Genomic DNA, 13,971 nt, shown 5'->3' on the forward strand with positions numbered 1-13,971 from the left:
TTTTTGACATAAACTATTTTTTAAATGGTTACGCTTAAGAGCATCATTTTTAAAATCTAGTTTAAAACTTTAACTTTGTTTGTAATCTCGTTTTTTTGTAACGCAGCGTGAAAAATAATCTAATTTATCCTATCCAAGTACAATTAATAAGATAAACTTAAAGAATGAATAATTATTTATTAATCTTTTCTAGTTACAATTTGTGTAGTGGATAACTTTAAAAATCAAATCACACCAACTATATTTTGAGATCAAACGAAGATGCGCGTTGACGATATGTCTTTATGGATAAAACTTATATAAATATTGTCTTATATACACGCAATATACATATAATACTATACAAAACTCTACATTTAATATGAACACATTTACATCGTGGTGAAAACTAGATTACAATTTTAATTCACTTTTCCGCAGCGCCAAATGACGATCTTATCTATGAAATGTATTGTATTTTTCGTGGGTAACAACAATTTTAGTATACAAGGCATATTAATTATATGACCTTTTTGCAAGTTTTCAAAACTTTGATACAATTTTTTATTGCAAATACCATTGGATTCTCGAGCATATGGTGCATTAGTAAACGTCGAATGTTTAAAATACTGGTTAAGCTTAAAAAAAAACTGCAAAATCAGTACTGAAAATCGATTGTTTCACTCAATTTCTATACGAATCACTCTATTTAATAAAACAAATTGCTAATAGGCTACATACATAACAGCTACAACATAACATAAGGTATGCATTTTAAATTTTAAAATTTTAAATCGGATATTTGTGTTGCAAATTATATTTTTCCGCTCGCATAGTTTCAATAGTTATAGCACACTTCCTCGTTGGTTAGAATTAATTATTAAAAGAAAAAAACACTAATTTGGATGTTTGATATTTTATGTATTTACTCGACTATTTCATACCTGATTTCCTCAGTTGCTGTATTTTAACCAAAACATTCTCTAACACAATTTCAATAAAGCTATCTGCAATATAACTATCCGCACTAAAGAATTAAAACTTACAGATCGTCATTTGGTACTTACACGTGGAAAAGATTACCTTGGCCTAGGGCGGCTCACCTGGCCCAGGCCGCTGCCAGTGGGGTGAACGCGGAGTCCATGGAGCGAGTCACAGGAGGCAGTAGGGGCTCCGCCACCTTGGCCGCGGGCTTGGGGATCTTCGGGGTCGACTTGCCGATGAGTGACTCTATACTGAACACCGGCCTAGGCAGAGGCAGCTGCGAGGAGGCTGTCACAGGCACAGGCTTACATGGAAGTGTACTCCCGGAGCTAGACAAGAAGTTGAGTCCAAGAGACAGCCGTGCGAGGTCCGCCGGAGGAAGTAGTGGCACCGCGGGCGGCAGAGGTGACAGATACGGGTAGGGAGGGTGCAGATGTAGCGGGTGGTACGGGTCCTGCCCCAGGAACGACGCCATGTGGTGGTCCCGCAGGAATAATTCCGGAGGTTGTCTCTTGTAGCGCTTCCTCCTCCTGAGAAAACTCCCGTTGTCGAACATATCCTCCGCCATAGGGTCCAGGGTCCAGTAATTACCTTTGCCAGGGTTACCGGGCTCTCTGGGGATCTTGATGAAACAGTCGTTCAACGAGAGGTTGTGTCTTATGGAGTTTTGCCACGCGGGGAACTTCTCCCTGTAGTATGGAAACCTCGCCATGATGAACTCACAAATGCCACTCAACGTTAGTTTCTTGTGCGGCGACTGTAGGATGGCCATGGTGATCAGCGCTATGTAGGAGTACGGAGGCTTCACCAGGTTCGACGAAGGTTTCTTCTCGGCGTCTTCAGTAGGAGTTTCTTCTATCCGCGTCTCCTGCGGGTATCTATGGAAGTCGTACCGGTAACGGTCCTCAGGGTCGTCCGAGTCCACGTTGATGTCGGCGTCGGACTCCTCGGCAGTGCTGGGGCCCGGGGACGGAGGCGCTGGTGGGCTCAGGTGTCCTCTCAGATCCAAAGGACTCTCGAAGTTCTGCGCGGACGGCACGTGGTAGCCCAAGAACAGGCGTGTATCGTCCATGTCTACACACATGGGTCCGACGGGCAACTGATCAGATGTACCGGGTGTCACGGTGTATGGGCGGGTAGGAGGGTGGGGGGACGCTCCTACTCTCTGATTGGTCCACACAGGGGGCGGGGCTCGGTCGCTATGGCTGAGCAAATTAACTGTCCCGCGCCGCAAGCCCTGTTTTGTCTTATGGATTCTCCAGGTAAGTGGTAGTGGTAAGCAGTACTTAATAAAGCCGACTATTATCTAGACCCTCCCCTCCCCCCCACTAGAGATACCGCAGCTTCGACCCCCTTTATTAGTAAACATTATTTGTGCTTTAGTTTTATTGTGGCTTTGCTCTGTCTCGCGGGATTTCGATTAAATTAAATTTCCTCCCGTTTCGACGTGGAGATGCTGTCGAAGATTTCACACTTTTGTTAGTAGCTCGCGAGTATAGTTGCGATAGACTCATACGTTAGCTTAGCGGCTTAGCATTAACCTCACTAAACTTATCTTTACACACCCTAAACAAATAGTGGGAGTAATTTGGTTTCTAAATACTGTAGGCCAAAAGTCTACAATGCGCATGCAAATTTATCACGTAATAACACCAGAAATAACTTTAATATGAAATATAAATAGGGCCAGGCTTACTCACCTTTTAACATGTATGTATTGATTGGTACCAAAATATGATGTAAAATGCTATTATTTTCAGTTAAAATTTATTTTATCAACTAATAACACCAACATTTTATTGAAAAAAAAATAACTGATTTAATTTATTAACGAATAATAGGTATAAGAAATTGAAAATTTTCCTAATCTAATTAAAAAGTGGCACTGTAATTTTACGAATTTAATATTCTTCTTGTTTATTTTATGAAAAGCGAGATTGAGTGAGAACTTGGTCTCCTTAATCGAAGTTTTATCTGAACGCAAAATACAGTTAAAAATTGTATTGTTTGTTAATGCTGTTTATTGCAAAAGCGTTGTCTCAGCGTCTGATGGAGTTTATTATTAGATTGTATTATTTTGGCATCTTAGTTATGGAAAGAAAAATCTGCTAAAATTATTCATAGCAAAATATCGCCGGGCCTTAATCTTAAATATTAATGTTTTCACGAAAATGTTTTATGTGGCTTATGCACAACTGGGCTAAAATAGAAACCTATTAATTAGGGTTCCGCTATAAAATTTAATATCCAATACAACAATTAATTTGTGTATTGTGTATTAATAGTAAACAAATAAATCAAAATGTTTTTATATGGTGTAGCAGTGTCCGTTAAATTTTATTTCCGTTTAAGAACCTTCTGAAAATCAAAAAAATAAATTTTAAGTCCTTAATTAGGCTAGTAAAATAATTAAAACATTTTTGCATACCAACTTTAAATAAAGTACGGATATTTTATGGGTGTTAACAAACCTTGTGTTCCGATCCAATAAGGATTTTCCAAAAATATGTACTTTGCTCACCACTAGACTATTTGGCGGTAAAACTATTAATCGACTAACAGAAAGTTGTGACAAGTAAAAAATAATGCGTAAAGCTGAATTTTCACAGTTAAAAAAAAAATTGACATTTACATGTAATACATACACTGTGCCACCCTCATTGACAATCCCCTATTTCCACTTTGTTTTGAAAAAAATGTGGCCGTTCTGCGAACGTCATCAAATAATTAAAACAAATGAAAAAGCAGGCAGCAGTTTTATAAAGCCTGTAAAAGCTGTGTACTTTAGGCTTTAAAAACCACAAAACTTCATGAGGGCAGTTTTCAAACAACATATCCGGGCTGACGAATTTAGTTTTTTTATTCTTTTCCTCTCGTATTTTATTCGCATGGGAAAAACGCAAATGTTTGGGGTCGGATGATTGAAGGATTAAAAATGTTTGTCAAATTTCAAACTTGGGAGTTTTTGTGGGATACATTTTGCCAAAGAAATAACAAAATACAGCCAAACAACAAAGAATGCTCAGATTTTACTTAATATATTTTTGGTTTAGTTAACGATTAGGTATCTAAATCGACATTATGAGTAAAATAGGTGAGAATACCGAAATTAATACAACAATAGTTTACTTAAAGAAGTTGAAAATTGGTGCAAATGAATTTGAATCGGTGTTAGCATCTTGTGAGTTTAGTAAAATATAGTAAAAACTGGACAAGTGCCGCACTCTCCTGATGACCTTCGGGTTCAAATCCTGACGTGTGCCAATGTTTTTTTTACAATGTGGCAAGTAATATAAGAGCCACTTTAGCTTGGGTGCATTAATTCTCCAAATTTCAAAAAACATTTTGAGCATTTCATTCAACTAAAGATCAAGTAAATTCCCAGCAAACAAGATCATGTCGCACATAATGTATATTTTGGTTTGCAAATCTAAATCATGTTTATCACAAATAACATTAGTATATTAATCGTGGTAAAATTACTACAGTCATATGCCATACATTCCACATAATTATAAAAGAAATTCATACATTTTCCGTTAATTCACTACCACTAGTTTCTAGTAGAGCAATAGGATTATTAGCAATAGAAGTGGTCGTGAATTAAACTTTGGTGAGTTTAGTATAGAGTTAGAAAAACCTAACCTATTCTAACCTAACTTTACCTAACCTAACCTAACCTAACCTAACCACATTCCACAAGGGGTAGTGAATTAACGGAATAGGTCCAAAATTATCTATATTAATTTAGTCATCGTATCACAGTAATATTAAACATTAATAACGGTAAACAATGTAAAATAAAATTTCCACAAACCTATTTCATGTAAGCTTTTAATGTAAACCTCACAGCTTTCAATATTGTTTAAACGTTCAGTCGGTTTTTGCAGCACAATATTACATCCGCGAAACTAATATCAAACACATATAACATCTGATAATTACAACAAGCGATCCGCAAATATCAAACAGCTGTTTGCGCCGGCAAAAACAAACGCAAAACATCACATATTGCGATCGACGCAAACACCAATATAACGTTATTAAAACCATGACGGTATTGTATTTAATATTAGTTAATGTCAATTATTATTCGACCATCCAATACGAACCGCCGCAGCATATCGCTTATGAACTTTGTAGCTTTATATCGAGCTTTTACTGGCTTTGCTGGTTTTTCCTTTAGCAGAATCGACTTGCTTTGCGTAAAAAAAGTCTTTCACGTATTTTTTTGTTTCATATACACGTGGATGTGTGTATATTAAATCGTTGTGGACTATTTTATTGGAAATTTGGGTGAAATCAAAATACAGTACAAATAAGAAATAATGCTTTTCATGATAGTTACATCGTACGAAAATTCTAACTCGACTTTAAACCAGGGGAACATTAAACTTTTGGAATCAAATTAATTGTTGAAATGGTTTACCACGAATTTTTTTTTTCTTTGAAGGAATCGCTTTTATTAATACGTGTTTGACGACAAAAACCTACAACAGTTTACTTCTCCTCAAGAATAACACGGTACTAACGTTTAATTATACAAAAATTTAATGTACAAAACTATTTGTTTCAAGCAAACACGATAGCTGTAATGAAAATTGTGAATTTATATGTTTGATGAGTAAAAATGTGAAAAACTAAAATTGAAATATTTTAAAACCCCATAACGTTCCCATGGCCCGATTTTGCTGGTTCGTAAATTCATGTGTTTTCAGCCATGCATGCCTTTTTGGCATTACTCTTGCATGTCAAATTTCATTAAAATCGGAAAGAGTGATCCTGTTTTCGGACACATATATATACTTTTATATAAGAATAACAAACGAATAGCGGGTTTTTTCTCACTGGGACACCAAAATGAAAAAGCAAATCGGTGCCGAGTCAAGGTCTTACCGTGCCTCCTACGTTAATAGCTTCTTCTGTAAGGGTATTTCTCTAAAAAGGCAAATCCCTCAGATAATGAGATCATGCTAATGTACTAGAAAATCTACTCCCCAAAACACAGTTATTCTATAACCCTAAATAGTCACAAAAGTAACAAAACATTATATCGGAATCAGAACTCTTCATTGCAAAGTGGAAGGCAAGCGTTTTACTAAAATGTGAAACAATGAATAATAATCAGTATTAAGGGGGTCAGTGCTCCCTATCGCCCTATCCTTGTCCAATATCCATGTTAACATATGTTTCTTTTTCTCAAAAGCTATCGACTCCTGTTTTTACATTTGAAAGATCTATTATAAACTTTTGAGTTTTAATTTTTATAATTTTTCCAAAAAACATATTTTTTATAATAAATATGTTTCAGATAAATAATATAAAATGTTTATAGGCCCTAAGGGTTTTATTGTTGGTAACTATGTTTTTTTATTAATTCCAATTCCAGGCAACATTTATAGGCCCAAAAATATCAATATCTTCAGCAGTTATTGAAAAAAAAGGAACATAAGTGCTGAAAAAATTAACTTTCGGAAAACCACAAAAAACGGGAGGCACGGACAAGCTGAAAAACAGCTGACATATTCCTAGGAAAGAATTGATCTATTATATTTAGGGTCAATAACTTATTGATGGATATTGTTGGAAACGGGAAATTTCAGGATACAAAATGGTAATATAAAAACATAAAAAAAAAACAATTTTGGTGCATTGACAACCTTAAAAACAAACAACAAAACTGTTAATTCTAATGTACATGTTTAATATTCATAAATATTATCAAAGCCAACAATAATCTAGCCCAAACCTATATACCAAACAATACAACAAAGAGTTAAATTCAAATACCTGACTACTTAAGCCTTTTCAACAAAGACATTTCGCCAGGGCCACTTTGGTTGAGGGTTTTACCGGATTATTTCGTTTAAGTGTTTAACCGCTACAGAAAAGTTGTGTCAGCCGTTTAAAACCCTCAAGTACATAATTACCAGCCCACGGGCTCGCAATTAATAAGTTATTTGAAAGAGACATTTTTACAAAACAACTCCCCTTGCAATCAAATTTTCTAAATGTACAAGTTGGTTAAGTGGTCTGCTTGCTCGGGGCACTGTTAATTTCTTTGCACAAATCTCTTTATCTCAAATGTCGAACTTTCGCGAGGATTTAGATTTCACCGGAGCAAACCAGATTTTGATCCGTAACTTTTGTAGTTTGTGATAAAACGTTAATGTTGAGCAAAATTAGAATTTTTAGGAGAAAAAAGCGTAAATACGTCAATACCTCAATTTTTAGGAGAACAAACCCGTAAATACGTCAATACCTCAATTTTTAGGAGAACAAAAGCGTAAATACGTCAATACCACAATTTTTAGGAAGTAAATACGTAAATACCTCAATTGTTGGGAGAACAAAACCGTAAATACGTCAATACCTCAATTTTTAGGAGAACAAAAAATTAAATACGACAATACCTCAATATTTAGGAGAACAAAACCGTAAATACATACCAAAATTTTTAGAACAAAAGAGTAAGTACGTCAATAACTAAATTTTTAGGAGAACAAAAGAGTGAATGCGTTAATACCTCAATTTTTAGGAGAACAAAAGAGTAAATACGTCAATACCTCAATTTTTAGGAGAACAAAAGCGTAAACACGTCAATTCCTCAATTTTAGAACAAAAACGGAAAAACGTCTATACCTTAATTTTTAGGAGAACAAAAGATTAAATAGGTACATCAATGCCTCGATTTTTAGGAGAACAAAAGAGTAAATACGTCAATACCTCAATTTTTAGGAGAAAAAAAAACGTAAATACGTCAATACCAAAAGTAACAGATTTCACAGAAATTTTTAGCAATTAAAATTAGGAACCTTAACATATAAACCATCTTGGAAGTTCAAAACAAAATAATTCATAGATCATTAATTAATTAACATATTCTATGAGCATAGAATACATGATCACTGACAGAAGAGATAAATTATTCTAAGCTATAAGCTTGGGACCACGTAGATTTTGACAAATAGATGCACAGTAATGTACAAATTCTATGTAGAAATTACTAAGGAAACAGCAAGTACCTTAGAATTAAACTTATCCGACTTGATAAACCAAAGACTTTTTCAACACGAATCCCATCTATTTTTATTGTATTGTACACATATCAGCCAATGAATCATCTACAGCAGAGCCAGATTACCAAGAGTGTCGGACTCGTTACAGAACTTTGAGAATCAATTGTACTCGTATTTAGAAATAGTTTTTTTTAATCCAAGACACAAAACAATGTTTTTTAATTCTTCTCCCAACCCCAAATAATTTCTTTTTCATAAGCAACCATAAAGTGTTTGTTACACGTATATTTACAGCTCTCAAATTACATCAAAATAATCGGTGTACCTTGGGAGCAATTTAAAAACTTGGATGCTGAAATATTTACTTAGAAGGAACTGAGTAAACTCACGTCAAAGTCGTCTGCTGTTGAAATCATACTGCTGATGTCCGGTAGGTTGGATGGCCAAGAACAAAGCCCCCCTCGACTAATATCCCTCTAAGCGTCGATAGCCAGACAAAGGACCGACTTGTTTGTCCGTAACCAAATCATGCCGAGCACGAGATAATAACATACCCCCTGTAGCGGCACCAGCCACCCCTACGAGGCTTTATTACATTAACATTTAGAAACCGACCCAAGTGGGATTAAAGCAATAAAACGTTGAGCACCTTCGACCGCGGTAGTTTCAACTTCTAATTGTTCAGCATCTATGGTGGCAACTCCTATGGTTTTCAGCAACTCCTATAGTGGCAGTATAGCACTTTAGGTTAGATGTTAAGCACCGTGGTTTCAGCGCTTTCAACAAGTACAATCAAATTTCTGTTGTGAATGAAACAATACATATTTAGCACCTCTGAGACAGAAGTAACATAGCTTGAGTATCTATAATTGAGCAATGTGAATTCAGCACCTCAAATTTTATCAATACAGTTTCAGCACCTGAAATTTTATCAATACAACTACAACACCTTCAATTAAATAAATACAGTTTTAGCACCTCCAGTTTTATCAATACAGATGAAATTTGTGACCTCCAAACTGATAATTACGATTTCAGCACCAGACATTTTATCAATACAGCACCCCCGATTTCGTCAATTCAGTTTCAGCACATCAAATTTTATGAATACAGTTTCAACACCACAAATTTTATGAATACAGTTTCAGCACCTCAAATTGTATCACTAAAGCTTCAGCAAATCTAATTTGATCAATTCAGCTTCAGCACCTACAATTTTTTATGGAATACAGCTTAAGCACATTAAAATTTATGAATACATATTCAGCACCTCAAATTTTATCAATAATAGTTATCAGTAATAGTAAGATAATATAGTTTTAGCACCACAAATTTGATTAATACACCTTCATTAGAGCCAATGGATTCAGCTCAAATCGTCACAGCAAAACAGCATAACGAATAATAAATTTTAAGGCTTAAGTCGTTAAGAACATCAATCTTATTTTATTCAAGGTAAAATTGTTGTGTCACTGCAACCACAAAAACTGTCATATAACATGATGTGGTGTAGTAAAAGGTTAAGTTAAACACAAGAGAAAATAACAAGCATTAGTTTTTTGCACTCTCTTTTGATTGTATGCTCGATTTGTCAATACTACATAAGTTTAGGTATTCTTCAATGAAATCCTGTAAAAAATGTTTCACTAATTCATCGTTGAAGACATTATCTTTTGGTACCAACTGTTTAGTATTAAACCGTCTATTTGAAATAGTAAAATTTTTTTTAAGAATAAACAGAACAAGTTTCAACATTTCAAATAACAATACTTTTAGTACAAACATACTCAACAGAAGTTTTCAAAAACTAAAAACCTCAATAACATTTATCAAACAATATCATGTTACGAGATGAAGGGACGCGATTGAACTTGTTTTCCAATAATCCAATATTCAGATGGCAACTTTGATGAACAATGATGAGACAGAGCAATATCCCAGAAGCACATATTTGTCGACAACCCCAAGTTGGAAGACTTGATATGAAGGGACAGACGACTGTCAACATCGGAGATCAAAAGGTTCAAGATGACAAAGGGTTTGTGGGCGAACATTTACAAGCGTTTACAATACATGTGACGTTCATATTTGTAAATGTAATACTTTCAATTTTGATTCTGAAGATTGTGAGTTGCCGTTTTTTGTTAGTGTCGACGCTAGAGAAATTTTTATGTAAGAATTAATTTTAAAGCATTTTATTGGAATCGTTGTATTTCGTCTAATGATTGTAGATTTGATAGGGATTGATTTGATTGGTTCTTCTCACACAAAGTCCAAAATAAAAAACATTTACATTGAAGAGATTAATTGCAATCTATGTGACCTTCGTATTTGCTAATGTGACAAATGTAAGTGTGATAATTTTAATTCTGATTCTGATGATTGTCATGATTTATGTCAGGGTTTGTGAGTTTCCCCATATTATGGTGTCTACCGTAGAGAATTTTTTTATGAAGGAATTAATTTTAAAGGATTTTAATGAGATTGGTCCCATCTCCTCTAATGATTGTGGATTAGAAAAAATATATTTGATCTCACCTAAATATCTTTTAAGCCGTTTAATTTGTACAAAGCTTATTTGGTAGTATTTTGTGATACTTTGGCAACGGTGAGTTGGTTTACAAGTAGATAATTAGTTTTTACCAGAAATTATGTATGTGCCCTTAATATCATTAGTAAAATTAGGGGTGGTTTAATAAATTCTTATGCAACAACAACTTCTAAATTTGTCGCCATGTACAGGCTTCAGCTACCTACAAAAATATCTACAACTACCTGCAGGTTCTTGAGTGGCTTAGCTTGCCCTACGATATTGATCAGAATACTACTTTAACTTGCATACTCAAACTAGTGAAAATTGCACTTGATGTGATGCAATTGATCGATTTCATTGTGAAAAATTCAAAAAGAAAAGGTTTTCTGAGATAGAATATAACAACAGATAACTTGGGAACGAAATGATAAATGGGATCGACTCACTTCGGGGAAGTCGGCTCAGATAAAAACGCTTCCACCTTCGTGAAATTTGCATGCGGCGCACGGAGCAATGGGGAAATTAGCACGCACCACCCCGAATATATAACTGGGGCTATACACATAAAGGGATAAGAACTCACAATCAATTGAAGAACAACGTACCCTAAAAAGTTTTTGATCTATTTGAATGCCTAAAAAATATAAACTATACTATGAAAGCTCCAAATATGAAAGAAAACTTAAATGAGAACCAATAATTAGTTTACGTATCTCTAGGGGATAATGCAGGTTCTTTTTATGGAAAGTAAAATTACCTTTGGTTGAAGCTGTAGGTATGGCTTTAAAAAAATAAAAATAACATTTATAGCTGAAAAAAGTAAAATTTGCTCTAAACATTTTAATATTCATCAAATTATATGCAAAAAGATAAATTATTACTGCTAATTATCGTATGGAAAAACACTTAAAAGAATATATACAATTTTACAGTATAAAAAACAAATAGAATGAGGCCATCGTACATACAATCATTTTATGAGTATGATTATAAGACGTCGTGTCAATTTCGGTGTCACCCCCATAAAATATTAAAGAAAACAATCATGAGAATATTTGTAATGCACCTAAAGTGATTACTGAACTATTGCATGAAGGGATTGATTGTGATTGTAATGTATAAGTAACTAAGGGCATTTCCCAGGAAAAATATAAGTAAAAATGTAAGTCGTATGTATGATATGATTATTTTCTTGTTTTGTGCTACACTGTTTGTCATTAATATTGCTTCCTATTGAAGTAAAATTACATATTCATTCCAAAATTGTCAATACACAGTAGGCTCCAGTACTAAGAAAATCAACTAAGAAATACATTTATTACTAAAAATAATCACTTTTTTACCCCAGGAACCAATATCGGACGACAAACAAATAGACTGCGGACAATCCGTGTGACAAACGTCCAATCGGGACAATGGCCTGTGACAAATCGTGGCAAAGGCGGAACATTTACCTCGAGTGGACAAAGTTGCTGAACACCACAAAAACCCGCCATATTGGACGAGTAATAAGATTGTTTCATCCCCTTGTGTGTCTCTCTCCCTCTCTATTCTCTATCTGTCTCTCTGCCCTCCCCTTATGTAAATGTGATACATTCCAGGACCTGTAGATGACATTCTCGCCAGTGCAGTGAGTCCATCTACATCTCACTATTGGTATTCCTCTGTGAGATAATCCTTGTTGAATTAAACTCCAGAGATAATTTACTGCCTTGGGGTGGTTTTGAATTATATGATAATGAAAGAGCAAAGCCACTAGGTTAAGATTTATTGACACAATATGCTGCGGACATCAGTTGATCTTCAAATTACATGTAAATTTGTAGTATAAATGAATATATTGTGCACTATTTTAATGGTATGACCTAATATGCCGTGCTAAATGTTAAAATTGTCTTATGTAAATGTTTAGAATTTAAAACAGCACCTCTGAATAATCTAGTTTCATTAAGGGAAAACAAAAAAAATTGCATTGTATAGGCTAATATTTTGTTAAGGATTGTGCATTTTATGTAGAGGGTTTATTGCTATAGGGGAAAACTCATACAAAGTCATACAATCAACATGTCTCGAATATGTTACGTATGAATCAATTGTTCAGCATTTGTTAGCTGGTGAGTAATGATTGTATGCAATTTTAGTATTGCAACACCTACTACAAGCACAATTAATTGGTAAATTAAGGATATTAAAATACACACATAGTGGCGTCCCCATCTTAAATAATTGATAATAATAATTGATATCACAATGTATTTAGAATTTTAGATTTATTGAAGGCGTTCGTATAAATTTGTTCAACTTTTTATTTTCACGCGTTGGAATTTTATGACAACAAATCTTTCTGTTTAAATATTAGCATACAATCACTGTTTTTAACTGTGATCGGACATTTTCGTGATGAGCAAACGTGCCCCGTGCCATAGGCAGAAAACGCTGTACAGTATTATACAGAATGCCTTGTTCGCAATGCAGTAAGATAGTGGATTGTTGTCATCGATGTACATATTCCAGCTACATCGATGATTGTAGTAGAAAAAATGTGCTTTGTTACGTGTGACCACGGATGTATGCGGGTACAATTTAAATCCATGTGTGTAGCCCCTGAGCTGTTGGACATAATGTAAGACTAAATTACTTACGTAATTCCCGTCACAGCTCAATAATTGAGCTTATTGAGCTGTGGCGGGAATTACGTAAGTAATTTAGTCTTACATTGGGTACAATTTATCTTGACCATTTGTCTTGATTAAAGTAGCTTAAAAATTATCATATCAATTTAAGTATTGTTTTGCTGGATTGCATTTCAGTTAACTGTAGTCGCCTCGTGAGGGATAGAATCAAAGAACACTTGAAATAAATTACTTTTGATTAATTATATACAATTGCAATTTGGTTATAGTAGTCGTTTTCAAATATGAATATACCTAGTTCGATGTTGAGTGAAGTTTCATTTTGATACCGGATGTTTTGTCTACTTGTCAATCAACTGACTTGACTCAGGAGTCGGGTACTCCTGAATCGCGCCAACTACTCCAGGGATACGCTCCTTGACTGCGCCAAGTGGTGGCCCTCGTTGACTGTATTATTTAGGATATTAGTCTATGTTAGTTTAGGTTAGGTTAGGACCATGGTTAGGACACGTAAACTAGGACATTCCTTCTGCCGGCAACTCACCCCTACCTGACTTGGGCTTGGTGCAACGAAGGCACATTTTTTGGGACCCTTTAGGGCTCTGCGCAATTAAGGAAGTCTTTGGCGCGATTAATGCTCGACCTAAACCACATATAGATTAAAACAATTTTCTCACAGAAAAACTAGAAAATACCCAAGATGTTACAAATTTTAAAAAATATAGTAAAAACATTATTTCCTAACATTTTTCAAACCAAACTCCACTATTGCCACTCGCAGTAGGAGAAGTGAAGTGAGTGCGCCACTGGTGCAGCGTCGGAC

The 13,971-nt window shown here is 34.8% G+C and overlaps 2 protein-coding genes across 2 annotated transcripts in view; both read right to left on the bottom strand.

Moving 5' to 3' along the window:
* The window catches only part of LOC128996152 (zinc-regulated GTPase metalloprotein activator 1-like), a 230,611-nt gene that overhangs the window by 46,514 nt on the left and 170,126 nt on the right, over nt 1-13,971 (bottom strand). The window lies entirely within an intron of this gene.
* On the bottom strand, nt 910-2,042 carry LOC128996154 (forkhead box protein D3-like). The gene has a single exon (XM_054421290.1). The coding sequence runs from the start codon at nt 2,033-2,035 to the stop codon at nt 1,079-1,081; it is 957 nt and encodes a 318-aa protein (XP_054277265.1). The 5' UTR covers nt 2,036-2,042; the 3' UTR covers nt 910-1,078.

The sequence above is a fragment of the Macrosteles quadrilineatus genome, unplaced genomic scaffold, assembly GCF_028750875.1.
Source record: "Macrosteles quadrilineatus isolate MER2022 unplaced genomic scaffold, UCM_ALF_1.0 Scaffold_6__1_contigs__length_79288215, whole genome shotgun sequence".
Classification (NCBI taxonomy): Eukaryota; Metazoa; Arthropoda; class Insecta; order Hemiptera; family Cicadellidae; genus Macrosteles; species Macrosteles quadrilineatus.